The sequence below is a fragment of the Pseudopodoces humilis genome, chromosome 9 (assembly GCF_049639895.1).
Source record: "Pseudopodoces humilis isolate 2021_Gansu_Grassland_sample_001 chromosome 9, ASM4963989v1, whole genome shotgun sequence".
Lineage (NCBI taxonomy): Eukaryota > Metazoa > Chordata > Aves > Passeriformes > Paridae > Pseudopodoces > Pseudopodoces humilis.
In genome coordinates this window covers 18,580,718-18,596,050 of record NC_142208.1, presented here as the reverse complement: position 1 = coordinate 18,596,050, position 15,333 = coordinate 18,580,718, and the positions used below count along the sequence as shown (strand labels likewise).

Genomic DNA, 15,333 nt, shown 5'->3' with positions numbered 1-15,333 from the left:
ACTACTTTCTGTTTCTTTCTTCTATATTATGGAAGAACCAACATTAGATTATGGGGTTTAATTTCTATTATGTTGGATTTCATTGCCTGTATTCAACGTCACAGAGATTGCACATTTGAGTCAGTGCACATGTATAAATGACCTAAAGCTGACTGATGAGAAATGACCACTAGATCTTCATGCTATGGAGTGGATGAACTAGCCATCTCTGAGCCAGAAACAAGTTCTCAAATTTCACAAAGATTCAGGAAGCAAAAAGTACAGCTACTTCCCAGTCTACCCAATAGAGGATTTTGTTGTATAGGAGACTCCCATTAAGTGACAGCTCCTATTCCTTCCATAGGAGATTACCCTAAAATCTGGTGGGTCTTGTTAAGATTGTTCTCTTAGAAGCCTGCTTTAAATCTGTATTGCTAATATTAATTCATCACACCATGAAGTTGCACCCAGTTCTCCATTTTGCTGAGCAATACAAATTAGACAGTTCAGAGCTGGTCTGGGACACAGAGACAGAAATGTTTTGGAACATGCAGCTTATGTGCTGCCCTTTCTTACAACTGTTGAATGCTTTCATTGGGGCTGAGAAGTCAGTGCTCCCAGCAAGCTGTGAATCACAAATGCTTACCCATCCCAGTTCCTCCCAAGAGAGACTGGTCTGCACTGGATCCCGTGACAGTGGCCAAGGTAGGGAGGTATAAACACCTATACAAAAGCAAGCAAGAACCTATCATCAGAAACAAAAATCATCCCTGAAGGTCATCAGTGACTTCTAGTACTGCAGAATCATGACAGCAAGGGAGATAGCAGGCTGTCAGCAATAAGACAGTAATGAAATATGTTGGCAATATTGCTACATGGAAGGAAGCCACAGGGTACATAGATTAAGATGAAGAGAGAAGTGAATAGTTACTGTGTTCAGAGTAAGGGCTTGGAGACCTCAGAGCAGCTAAAATAAAAGCAACAGCAGCAATACCCATAGCCTTCCATGGACATGTCAAACTCCACAAATGATGGAGCTAAAGCAGTGCTGTGTAGCTGGAAGTTCCGAGGTGATGTCATGGAGATGAGACTCATGGCAGTCTGGAGTGCCAGTGCAGATCCCTTAGACAGCCAAGGAGAGGTTCTGCCAGGCACAACAGTCTGAGGATCAGATTTACTGTCCACCACACTCTCTTCTGAACCTGAAAGATGAACAACAGTGCCTAACCAGATCAATGTCTGCAAGTCTTTTTCTAGTCACAGGTACAGCCCATATTCTATGCATTCCTACTCAGAACAGCACTTCATGCTCTTGAGAGAACACATCCTCAGCAGCCTCCAGAAATCCTACAGCAATACAAAAAAATATTGCACTGAAGACATTTCAAAATGAGAGGCTGTCAGAAAAGAGATAGCCATATTTTAGCCATATTTTCTTCCCATACATCTTCAGGCAGCTCCAGAACTCACCCTATTAAAAAATTACCCCAACCCATTGGTTCCATTTTTCTTACATAAAGACCATTCATTCAATTCTGCTGTAACAGAATAGTCACAAGCAACATGTGGGAGAGGATTTGAAGAATGATTTTAAAGAACATAAGACCCGAATACAGACCAGGTGTCTCAGGCATGAGACTAGTTTAAGCACCAAATACTACTATACTGTAGCCTCTCATCTATAAAATACATTAGAGCAGAAAAACTATGCAGATGGAAAATAGTCTGCATAAGCAAGGTAGATTACTAGGATATCCTAGGGACTACAAAAAGCAGCGCTCTTTATTCCCATCCTTATTCTATTTCTAGCTATAAATCACAGGAAAAATATGCTGCAAACAAAGGATACACTCCCCTTAGTCTGTAGAATATTAGTATTTTTATAAACCACGTCCCTATCTAATCCAGTAAAATCTGAGTATACTCAACATCTAACTTGAGCAAAAATATAATGTGATCTCTGCTGGCCATTAGATCAGCTCTTAGGTTGGTCAAGTACCACCCAATCTGGGAAACACCCAGTGAAAATCTTTGGGGAATAATTCACCTTTCACAGTGATTGCCTTGGAACAACCTACTCAACACAGCTGTTTCCTGTCATTTCATAGATATCTCTAACTCAGGCACTGTATCAGCAACAGGCTGTTCGTGTGCTTACCTGCATTAGCTGAATCACTCTTCTGACGTGAAAGGACCTTGGTCTGGTTTGCGCTGGGCCTCAAAGGTGGTAATGGTGAAGCCCCCAACCACAGAAATTGCCTAACATGAACAAAAAATAAGGCAACTTAAAAAAAGGAAAACAAGCCAGACACTTTTGGAGTCACAGCAACCCCACAAATAGAGCTTAGACTTCTGGACAACAATTTTTCTATTGAACACTAAGTTTTAAAGACATCCCAAATAGAACAGAAGAAACGTTTTCCACTGTAGCAGCACAAATGTTTTGCTTGCTTTACATTTCTTTTCAAGGTTTTTCTGTTGAAAAAAACCCAAAGATTTCTTTTCTCCATCAATATTTTTGACTAGCTTTAATTTTTCAAAAAAAATATAAATCTATGGATTGGGGTTTTTAATTGAGTTCTCTTTAAGAAATCCTGTACTGTGTTTGAGTGAAGGAAATACAGTCTTCAACTGAATATTTAAAGTCATCTGCACTCTGGTAACTGTTAGGTAATGCCCAGCACTTGCTAGCATTAATGAAGAAAGTGCAACCTCAAACTGGAAACAGTGACTGAGGAAGAAGATTGCACTTTTTATTTTTGCATCTCTCATTGACATGGATCTGAGACATGAGAAAGTCATTTTTACTCTGCAGAAAACATTTTCTTCATATAAATATCACAAGAGAATAACCCTGGTTGTTTTGCAATGACTTAATTAGTTCATTCATAAGTGGCTTTACAACCCCTGCAAAAATGATGCAGCAGAACACTACAGACTTGTACCATCTTCAGGAGTCATTTAAGCATATATCCTGCAATCAATGAGCAAGGATTAACTGGAACTTGAAAGAAAAGGCTAAGTCTTGCTTAATTAGAGCACTATGTCAAGCATCTAATTATTTTATAAACTGCAAAAAAAAAAATGGCACTACTAAAGCAAATTGCTTCCATTAGATACAAATCTTATACCTTAACACGTGTGGCTCAACAGCCTGAGATGCCAGCTTCTCAAACACCCTTGTGAGGGGCAGATGCAGGGGATGACTGTCACCGTAGAAAGCATCTTGACAGGAGGTTATGATTGTGCTCAGCAGGCCAGACTCACACATCACCTGCCGGCTCTTCTCTGACTTCACCAAGGACTGGATATGATCCACCACAGCACATTGGATTTCCAGGGAAAGCTGAAATGGACACAGAAGTAAAGTCAGAGGGCTGGAACTAAACAGTATAGGGCAACTGAGTTATTCTATTTTAATTTGTTTTTCAGTTGTCAAATCCCTGAGTGTAAACATCTGGTCCAGAAAAGAAGCCCCTAAGGCAAGAGGCTCAAGCAGAACTGCATGGCTGTTCTATCAAGCTCTGCACTAAAATAGTGTGCATGTATTCATCTGAGCAGATGCCTGGCTATCCACAGCTCAGCTTTCCTGCCTCGACTCTATGGCAATGAAGGAAGAAAACAATCAGCTGTCATTTAAAAACAAGGGACTGCCACCAAGGGCAGGTTGTTAGGCATAAACTCCAAGACCAACATAGGAACTCAGAATATATTTAACATTAATCCTGTGGAGAGCCATATTGATATTATCTGCTCTTCATTCTAAAAGCACTGTTATTAAACAAAACTGTATCAAGCAATGTCATGAAACAATTTTAAACGCTTCTTTTGATTTGATATGATTTGCTGAATTGAAGCTTTCCTTCATTATTGCTTCTTAATGATCTTAAAGTCTCTCAATTCTCATAAATTATCTTTAGAGTAATTTGTTCCCAGTTAGGAATGCATTGTACCCCATTGACCTAACTATATTTCTTGTAAAAGAAATGGATCATGTATTTAAACACAAATCTTACAAAGATTAATTATTCCCTATTTCCAAGAGCTTTCAAGCTTTTTCATATGCTCTTCTAGGAAATAGATATGCAGACTTTTAAAGAAAAGGACAACAGTGGTGACAGACATGCAAATGAAGGCAGTGGGACTTGATTTTATAACATGAATGAGAAGCAACTGGATAAAGAATAAGATTATTAAGTGTAAAGAGGAATTGAGCTCTTTTGCATTCAACCAGACAAAGCCAATACAGGACAACTTCAAAGCCAACAAGCAATTTGTTTTCAAAGTGACCCCAAGTACAACCATTAGAAAGCAATACATCCATTGCAATATATGTACTGTTTTTGCAAACTTAACTACCATTTGTTATATATGAAGGGTGAAGTCTTTGGATAACATTTTCTTCTCTCTAAAGGACTATTCATTGCCAGGGACATATGTGGCATCACATTACACATAGAAAGTGTCCACCAGACTAAACTACACTACTGCAGTGTTTTAAAGTCTCACAAATTTTAATCTTTAATTAACATTTTACTCAATTTCTGACTATATGCAGGAAAGTGTGTGTACATACCACCAAACAGAGAATTACACAGGTCTTGACAAAGTGAAGCAAGCAGTTTATTCCAAAATAAATCCAATAAAAGCATAATGGTTACAAAAAGAATGATTGTTTTCATTAGCCTAGAAGCTCTGTCAATACCGATATTGCCTTGTTTTGAAAAAAATGAGCTGTTTTCATGGATCTTTGTTTCAGTAAAATGAGATTTTAGTGGAAATACTAAAGGTGGCCAGGAAAGCATGCCATGTACTCCTGTATGCATAGATTGATTTTTTTAACACTTATTACTTGCATCATGAATCAGGATATAGTAGGTGCAGTTAGAATGTAGCAGAGCTCTGCCCCTGATTAGAGTTTTAAGGGCAAATGTCACCCAGCAATTTGCCCAATCTGCTTAAGTAGCTCCCAGATTCTTTCTCCTAAGAGCTCACAGTTTCAAAACTTGGTCGCTGAATTTAATTCACTGTTATTCATCTTCAAGATTATTATGCTATATTCAAGCTATATACTATACATATACATGCTATATGCTATATGAACTTTCGTCACTGTGCATTCACTTTTAAAGAATGCAATTTCCTTAGATTAATGAACAATACAGCAATAATTATGTGTGCAGAAATACTTGAAAAATTTTACTTTTTTAACATCTATAGGGAGAACAAGTAATTTAGCCTAAATTTAAAACAGGGATAAGGGTCTTTTTAAAAGGTTCAAAATCCTTATTGATGGACAATGTTTTACTTTCACAAGTGACTGTGACAGCAGCTCATCATACAAGAGACATGGAAGAAAACCAAAAGGAATAATCCAGCTGTGGAAGCAATAATATTACTTAGTAAAAGTATAAATAATTTATATGATGAATTTTGTGAGGTTTATTTTTTGTCTGTGTTGAGAAGAAATCTGCCAGGATGATGAGACAGAACTGAATCATGCTTTTATTCTATTCTCAGAAGTTCTTTCCTTTCCCCTACTCACCTTTGTCAGATCTCGATGATCTCTATCTGACATTACAAATGGGAAAGATTTGTCATGATACTCTGGAATTTAAAATTTCAGTCAAGGATGAGATGCATCTGAGAGGAAACTTCTTTCTCTTCAAGGTATAAAACATCCTGTGAATATCCTGGGCCACATATCTAAAGTGGGTGGGTACCTGTCTCAGTTTACTAAGTGTTTGAAACATGTGCAATGTTATCTTTCATAACGAACAGACAACATATTAATAAAAGGAAAATCTATCCTGTATGTGATCAAACAACATGGAGTCTGATGGAAACTGTCTTAGTTCTAGTCACAGGCATAAACATGACATGAGCAATGTCCTCTAAATACAGTTTACTAAATCAAAGGCTGTTTACTGACCCAAAACTCTTGGTCAGTTTTCAAGTTTTAAGCAATTCTCTATACCTATGACATTCAAATGATTTTTTTTTATTATGCCTAACAAATGGCAGGAATATACATTCACAAATCTATTCTCCTCAGCTTTTAGCTGTCATTCCAGAAAGTATAAGAAATGATTGAAGTGCAAAATCACCTGTTTTACTGTCTGCTGTTGGGTTTCCTACATAGAAAGGCTCAACATTGCTTCAGCCCATCATTTCCTGTGTCTGAAAAAGGACACTGAGAAGTTGCAAAATTGGCAGGAAATTGATATTATTTCTGAGGGTCAGAATCAAAAGTACATTAATTTTATTGAGTTCTGTTCATGTTTCTCTAAAAGCAGTGCTTTCTCATTGCCAGTTCTGTGAAAACAAAGGAATCACACATGACCTGAGCTGATTCTAAGACTTTTCCAGATTACTACAGGACACTTGGACCTAAAATATCTATTGCAGCACTAAAGCAAAGAGGAAGAGATGGATTATTGTCTCTTCTTCTCCACATTTGCTCCTAAAAACTGTACTTTTTTATTCAGCCTTAAATTCAGAGCAAGAAGCCCCTTAAGACTTTTTTTATGAAAGTCTGCAGTACATCCACAAAGCCATTATTTAATCTCATCTAGCTGTTAAATACTGTGGCACTAGAAAAAAAAATAGTACCGTGTTTGGAGCAGAATATATCTACCCAAAGAGCAATTCCTTCAGTTATTTTCTGTCTACCAAGTAGCTCCCCATCACTAGCCTCTGAGGTTAAACCTTTTGCATCAGATCTTACCTGACTCCTGTGTTCCAAGCAGAATCTCCTGGCACAAGGATTCATGCAGTGGTATATGTTATGATTAGAGGCATTGAAGTTCAGTCTTTTATGTCTCTACCTGGCAGGATCAGTGAGATTCCCAAGCTCTGTAATACTCTATTCAGTTTCTCTCTCATTCAATGATTTTTGAACAGAAATATCCAGGAAAATTCTGTTTTTCCTTTATCCTTTTTTGTGGGTTATTTTATGAGAACTCTTCAAGACATTTGTTAATTTCTAGCTGGAGTTTGTCGCAGGACCTTGCGCAATAGTGGTCCAATTTTACAGCAGGCAATCATATTCACAGCAATACTAAAACACTACCAGTAATAATTTCTTACTGACTAAGAAAAAAGGAGTGAAGGAAAAAAGAAAATATGAGCATTCTTAAATATATAACTGAAATTGCGGGAATCTGTGGTTTAGTCTTTCATATTTTTAAGAACAGTGCCATCTACTGAGGATCTGAGAGGCTCTCCCTCTTACAGAGCTCAAGTCCTAGAGCCAGTTCCAATTTCATGATGACACTCTCATCCAATTAACCATTCTACTTGTTTTTCAGAAATTAATTACTGTAATTTACAAAATTTCACTAGCTGATGGCTTGATTCCAATAAACAGAGTTGTAACATGCCAGGAGTTATTTATCCCTTTCAGAGTTCTGGATGAACAACCTGGTTTTATTTCAGTCCCTCCATATGTACTTTGACAGTATTCAAGTATTTTAGACCAAACAGCCAAAGCACTATAGGCAGTATCTTCCGAGGTGGTGTGTATATATATGGAAGGTTTGACAAAGAAAAACTCATTCTAAGCTGCTAAGACTAAATTTATGGACCATTAGGTCTAGAGAGTCAGACTGTTCAGGTTGCTAGGCCTGTTGTCAATACTTGAAACAGTTTTCAGGGCACTTCTACATTATGCCTTTGCAATAAGTATTCTGGGGCCAAAATCCATGTACTGCATCAGGCATGTACAAAAATGGCAAACTGAGAGCCAAAACTCTTTGTTTTTATATCTGTTGACTCAGTGAAATTTGTGCTGTTTGTCCTGACAGTGTTGTGGGTAAGTTTTAGTACTGCCACATTTGCAAAGAGTAAGCAATTCCTGGAAATGAAGCTCCAGAGAAGTAGAAGACACTGTTTTGATGGCATTTTGATATGTTCAGACTCACCTGAGCATGTCCTTCTTTGTACAGCTTTGGCAACAACCTCACCATGACACAGGCAGCGCCTGGATGTACAATGGTGCAGTCTCTCATTTCCAACCTGCAGTAAAAATACACATCATAATTATCATTAACAGCAAAGAGGTTCTAACAATGTTCCAGAAGAGCATACCATTAAATCCTCCTAGTAGCAACCAGGCTCAGCTTTGGAAACTAAGCAAACAATACAAATGACCTGGAACAGCTGGATGCCTCCTTAGAATATCAAAGACAGGACAGCACCTTCTCATGAGCTGACATTTCAAGGACCAGCACATTCAAAGATATGTAGCAGCATCTTTAAACAAATTTTGCCTTTGTAGGTATTTGCAGAACATAAAACAGACAATCAGAGGAATCACTGATGCATCAGTCCACAACCCATGTTATCCTTTTATTTTCTAGGAATTTATATCTTGGGTGTTGTACAATAACTTTAGTACTTTAAAACATAATTGAAATAAGCAAAAGTGAGACAATTGATAAAATCAGTATGCCACTCTCCCCTTCCAACACCAGAATTTGCCTAAAGTAGTAAACTCAAGGTGAATATCTGCTTTCCCACAAGTTTTCATTTTTGCCACTTAGGACCTTTTTAAGTTCAGGCACAGGAAGGAACTGAGGAATCAGACATCATAGAGAAGATCTGCTGATGCCATGATGCAGGCTAGAGGTCAGATATATCTTGAAAATGAACACACAGCATAGCAAAAACTCTAGTTTAGGCACTACAGTGTCATCCTGTTCAGAGTATAATCAGCATTTCTGGGTGCACCCCTGGAGTTGTCATGTGCACTGTCAGAAACATCTGTCCCAAGCAGATCTCACAAGAATAGCAAAGATTACAGCAAAAATGGCTGTAATCAGACTGACAAAATAAAACACAGTATGCTTTATGGACTCTATAAAAAACGAGTATAAGCAAAAAAAAAAAATAAAAATTAAGGGATGTAAAGGAGTGTTAAAAGGCTGCAATTAAACATGTTTGTTAGCCACTCCCAAAAAGTCTCATCTGATACAGCAGAACAAGGAGTAATGTGTAGCACACTGCCACACAGTGACAAATAATTTTTACTGCACCCTGAAGAAAGATAATTTCAAATAAATTGCTCATTTCCTATATTTTTTGTGCAATAAATCAAAAATCAGGCCTGGTGTAAAGAGCAGCAGTAGTTTCAGTGTGGATAAATACACCTGTACTTTACATGAATGTGGGCAACTTTCTAAATGTCAAAGAAAAAAGTGCACTGAAAATATGTTCTCCTCCCATCTCCCTGAGAAAATCCATACCATTTTAAAAGAGAAAAATCTAGGATCACTAAAATCAACAGGGATGAAATCATGGTTGGAAATATGCCTGGCTGGAAACAAACCTGTCATGCTGGCCCCATGCCAAGGTGAACATGAGCCAGTATGCCCAGGTGGCCAACAAGGCCATCAGCATCCTGGCCTGCATCAACAGTAGTGTGGTGAGCAGGACCAGAGTAGTGATTCCTCCCCTGTATTTGGCACTGGTGAGGCCACACCTCGAGTGCTGTGCTCAGTTCTGGGCCTCTCACTACAAGGACATTGGGGTACTGGAGTGTGTGCAGAGAATCATTAAGGGTTCTTAAGAATATTATATAAGCCTTACCTCCAGCCTTCTCTGAGGTCCTCATTTTATGGTCTGTCTTAGTACAGAAGCTGTGTTCCTGTGCCAACTCCTCACCTCTGCAAATACCCCATCTCTCTCACACTCCTGCCCCAGGGCTATCCAATCAGCCCCGTGATTCCATTCCATACATCTCACCAATATCATGGTGTGAATCGCAAATCTGCTCTGCACTGGTGCTACTTAAAAATAAGACACATAAAAGGTTTTGGGGACAAATTGAGATGTCACAAAGAGTCTGAAGAGCCATTAGCATAGTGAGCTGTCTGTGGTAACAGCAGCTGCAGCAGCCATGCTGCTTGGGTGGGCACAAAGAAGGGCTTCCCTCCCAAGGAGATCACCCTCAGCTAACACAGCTTGCAGCAAGCTATGTCTAAGCACCAGGAACAAAAGGCAAACCAGAGACCCCATCTGTCACAAAAGGTGTTTCAAATATTACTGCAGGAGCAGGAACACAGAGGGCTGGTTTTAAAATGGGAAAAACAAGGTCAATGCCCCTGTGTCCCAGAAGCTTGCAGCATCACTGGACCACAGGACAGTGGAAGGGGCTAGATTATTATCCAGCATTAAAATGTTAACTTCCCTGTGTATTAGACACAGGCTCCTGCAGGATCACCTCCTTTCCCTGCCTCCTTGGGAATACTAAATATATGTTGCAAGATGGGGCATCACAGGCCACCTACACTGACTGCATTCAAGTTCCTCCTTTCAAGCTGCATAGCTGCTGCCTGAAACCTTTTCAAGGGGAAGTGTGAGTGTGGAGTACAGCTAAGAGGAAGCTGCATTAGAGGAACAACAGGCTTGCAGAAACTATGGGATTTCTTATTTTTATTTTCATAAAACTTACTGGTGGAAATGGATACAGCAACCTTCTTTTAAGACTCCATTCCTACTTCCACTTTTCTGTATGGCTTGAAGATTGTCAGCTTTCCAGTACATATTCCTCTTTTTCGTTTGCATACACTTGTCATGGACAGTTTCCAACCACCCCTAGCTAATCTGGCTTCCTTTTGTGCCTTCGCATCCCAGAACCAAGACAAACAATCCTGAATCAGATACTGTGAACTGAAAGGGTCACAGTTTACAGGATTAGTATCTCCACAAGTGGTATTCAGTTACTGTACAGCATCACATCTCAGCAGGCGAAACACAAGGACATAGGAAACCTTGCTTGTTTCAGACCTAGTGACTTCAGAAAGACAATCATAAAACAGAACCATACCCCTCCCAGCATTGCCACAATCTGCTCTTTCTCTGTTAACATCCCTGCGCCTCTCTTATGCACACACTTAAGCAACAGACAATATACTTATCACAACTACCACCATCTATATACTCTTTGCACATGGACCCATGTTTTCACAAATCAGGCCAGAAAGACCTGCTTGGAAAAGAGCATTTATTCCTCCTGAGCTACCACGTCCTCTCTCCAGCACTGAGTATCTGACCAGAAACTTACAGTGTAATTTAAAGGGCAGTGACAGGGAACAAACAAGTCCATAACTACTTTAAAATCTGCTGCATGGGGAACAAAGAAATCTACCACACTTTTTTTACTTGCTTCAAACAATTATAAATACCACCAGAAATGCTTATTCTGCCTGCCTCAGTACTCAGAAAAGAGTTCTGCTGACTTCAGTGACTGCTGCTACGAGTGGCAGACATCATGTCTTGGCCTTCAACTTGGAAGATGACTTGGCAATAATCAACAGTAAGAGCTGAAGAAATCTCACACTTACCAAGTTAGCCTTTTTAGGCTTAACATAAATAACATAACATAAATTTGATACATAAATTTGATAAAACATAAATTTGATAAAAGGACTGAGATTAAAGATAAAGCTAGAGAAAAGACAGGAAAGTCTCATGAGTTACAAAATGCAGATGATTCAGAATTGGTTCACAGCTGGCAGCTATACTGATTTCTGATATAGTAATCCCTTCCTACCAAGGATATATATTTGGACATAAACCTTCATTCACTGGGGTAGACAGCATGACTATTTTTTCCAATTTTCTCTATTTCAGAATGAATAAATAAGAGTGTGTCTGCACATGTTCTTGGACACACATGCATGAGGGAGCACTTGAAATACCTCAGAGTAACTTTTATTTTTAATATATCAAGTGACTGGAAGCAGATTTCCACATAATTGAAAGAATCAAAATTGACCAGGGCAGGTTCAAACAGTGACTAAGCACAAGCTTTAAGTTCCAGCAACCTTCTTTTAAGACTCCATTCCTGCTTCCACTTTGCAGGCGTCAGAATCTTCAACGAACTGCAACTCAGGGCTGTGTGTCCCACTGCTGCACTAAATCCTTCTACCCCAATTTTCCCATCATTTACCTTTCCAAAAGCATTTCTGCTACCTGGAGGTCTGTGAGCTGGGATTGAAAAGATTTGTTTCCCTTTGGCAGGTTATATCACACCTTACCTTAGTTTATTACCATATAAAATGCACATACCAGCCTTAAGTACTCTATTTCTTGTAGTAAATAAAAGCTTACTTCTCTTCAGGGTTTTCCCATAGCATGTAGGCAGAGGCAGGTAATTTATTGCCTGGTCTTTTGAAAGCAACAGGATGCTCTTCTTGAGCTTGGGGTGCCTCCTGATCATCTCTTGAGTCTTCTCCCATCTCTGGCTTCCTCTCCTTAAAGTAGCTTTCCTGATGGAGGGTTCCTTTGACCATATGATCAAGAAAATTCAGAATCCAAATGCAGTTTTTTAGCCATGTTGGGAAGGGTTCTGAAGAACAGAATGCTGCACCCAAGAATTCTGCAAACGTCCTTTTCTTCTCAAGGCTCACAGGAATTTGCCTTTCCCCTTCTGTCCAGAAGCATCCAAGTGATCCGAGATCCTCTGCCATCTTTGCAAAGAGACCATTCCTCTGGAAGAAGCTGCTGTTGACAGGGTCTAGGTGCAGGGCTGCAGTTATCCCCTGAAGAGTGCAGAAAACCAGCTCCAAGATACAATTCTGTCCAACTGCTGCCCACTGCCCAGAAGGAGAGTCCTGCAATGCACCTTCCATGTCTGAGAGGAGGGACAGGAGCCCATTGAATCCACTGCAGGTTCTGAAAGCTGAATGGCTCTTGGGACTCTCCAGTATCCTCAAGAGTGACTACAAACATTGGGAAGAAAGGAAACAAAAGAAACACTTAAATCAAGGAACCAAGAAGCTTTAGAATATTTTAAAATTACGAGTTTGCACAAAAATTCTTTCACTGAAATTTCATTCTTTGAGGGGGGAGGGGAAGGTGGTCAAAATAATGGTCATCAGTCCACAACTTCTCCCTTCTCCCATATGCCCAGTTAATCATACAACCAGTACTGAAATGCATGCTTAGGAGCCACTAAAGCAGTCAGCCTAACAGGCACAGAACAGGAGGAACAAAGAAATCAAATCTCCTGTCTTCTCAGACTCTCTCAAGAAACCTGTCTTTGCCCTCGACAAACAGCAGTAAAGATTCTGTTGTAAATACCCTCATATGGAAGCTGGCAGGAAGGCACAGCTCTCTACAGACAAGCCTTCCTGCAGCCCTGAATGCACGTGAGAACCCACACTAGACTTTTCCTCATATGACTGAGAAGGCCCTTTCCAAAAAACCCAGTGACATGGGATGGCACAAAGAATATTGCAAATAGAAGGCTCTCCTCATTAAGAAAGACAAAAATACCTTTTCTCAGTTGAGGCATTTTTAAAGTTTGCACAACACCTTAGAGGAAAAAAAGCCATTAAAAGTTAGATCTTAAGTCAATGAAGTCACTGGATTTTATCTAACTTCAACAGGCTTAAAGCAGGTTATAAGTGAATGCCACTTGACAATATTGCACATAAAAACAACTTAAACTCTTTGCCAATTTGGAATGCTATGGGCTTGCCATTCTAAAACAAATCTGGAAAAGTTGTTAAGAGCTGTGGAAGTAATATTGATGAGAAAAAGGAGCTTTCAAGGAAACAGTCTACTGCATTTGAATATAATTGATCCCAAGCTTTTGGGATGTTGCACAATTCATTTTGTACAGGGACTTCTCAAATTTCATCTGTGCCTTTGCACATTGGAAAGGGTTAATTTTATATATATACCTTCCCAAGAGATATCCAATGAAAGAGCTTTACTTGACAACCTCCTGAGAAGGAACAGTTTTTAACAGAAATATATCTGCCTGTAACAGGATCTAGGACTGTGAGAAAGGGTTGCTAGAACAGAAGGGGGAGAGGACACTATTACTGTCATTCAATTTTGTATGATAATGTATCAAACCAGGCAGAAACTTCTGAACAGGGAATAAATTTAATAACTTAAAGCTGAAGTTATCAGGATGGCTTTAACACATTCCAGAATAGGTCAACAGTAAACACATTTCCTCCAGCTTTAACTCAGTTAGAATTTAATCGCCTATGAGTTAGTATTCCTCTGTCTTGAATCTATAAAACTGATGTCTGCTGGAAACCCCCTAACTCAGTTACTGCTAATAGAATTTATTTCACACATTCCATTATTTGTTATTCCTCATAATTGTCCACGTGCCACACTGGAATATGGCAGTACTAATTGCATTTGGGCTCAGGCTTTAACAGCTAAATATACATTAGCAAATCAATCTGAATTTGTGTATAACACAATCACAGTCCCAATGGATAAAGAAAATAAATTCATTTGCTTACATTATGCTTTAACACAGTAATCATTTGTCAAAATTAGACACTGAAGTTGCATTTATTTTCATATTAGTTTGGACACCATTCTCAAGTTTTCCACAGGTATTGTTAAAGTTTACTGCTTCAAATCAAAGCTACAAACTTTGTCCTTTAAATTTTTTCAGAACATGGTTCTTTTATTATAGAAGCAGTTGTTATATTGTACAGGAAAGTGAATTCCAGTCACACTCGACAGAGAAAGTAGAAAGAAATTTTAAAATCAGTGCTCCTTTTCAGCTGGATGCCTAGGACCTAAACCAAAATAAAGCACAGGAAATTCTTTCCTTTGTTTCATTACTCAGGGATCAGACATCTGGGGTCAGTGGAGGCTATGACTAGGTTCTAGTTTCTTCCTCCAAACAGTCATAAAATTATTCCTTTCCATTGCCTCATCTCTTTTTACATGATGCTCATGTTTGTGAGAAATGACTAAATTAAGGACAGCAAAGTGTCAACCTTGGAAACTTATCAGAATGAAACTGTTCATCTCATGCCTACCCTAGCTCTTCCAATCTCACTGCTTCACATCTTACATCCTTTCTCCACATACCCACTTTCATTTACATTTGTTTCTCCTTTCTCTGTCACATTACATAGAACTGCTTATACAACCATGCCTTCAGCATTTCCATTTGTCCCTCTTGCATTATTAAGTCTTCAAAATACTTCATAATCTGATACTGGAATGAAGGTATTGACCACACATGCATTGCTAAAATCAAAGTGCCCAAGTTTACATAATCTAGAGATGGCTTATGGCTCCTTCTTCTGCTCTTACCATGTTGAAAAAAGGCAGTTCCCAAGAAAACAATGCTTAAGTGAGAGCCACATTAATTACCTTCAGAAGATCTAGTTTCAGATGCAGTTCCCATTGAGTGGAAGAACACAGAGCCCCAATAATAATGCTCATATATTCTTCATAATTGATGACTGATAACTGCTCCAAGATGCTGAGAGTAGCACTCCTGTAGCACTCATCATCCAAAAATATCTTGATATATGGTACCATTCCATAGTCCTTCAGAACAACTAGGGACAAATACATTAT

General features: G+C 38.9%; 1 protein-coding gene across 1 annotated transcript in view; it reads right to left on the bottom strand.

The window, feature by feature from the left end:
* The window catches only part of WDFY4 (WDFY family member 4), a 121,756-nt gene that overhangs the window by 88,024 nt on the left and 18,399 nt on the right, over nt 1–15,333 (bottom strand). Inside the window, exons 11-17 of the mRNA XM_014250371.2 lie at nt 15,124–15,314; nt 12,094–12,704; nt 7,902–7,995; nt 3,111–3,325; nt 2,138–2,238; nt 974–1,181; nt 626–702 (exon numbers count right to left, since the gene is read on the bottom strand). Of these exons, the coding sequence (XP_014105846.2) occupies nt 626–702; nt 974–1,181; nt 2,138–2,238; nt 3,111–3,325; nt 7,902–7,995; nt 12,094–12,704; nt 15,124–15,314 (1,497 nt within the window). The remainder of the gene's footprint in view (nt 1–625; nt 703–973; nt 1,182–2,137; nt 2,239–3,110; nt 3,326–7,901; nt 7,996–12,093; nt 12,705–15,123; nt 15,315–15,333) is intronic.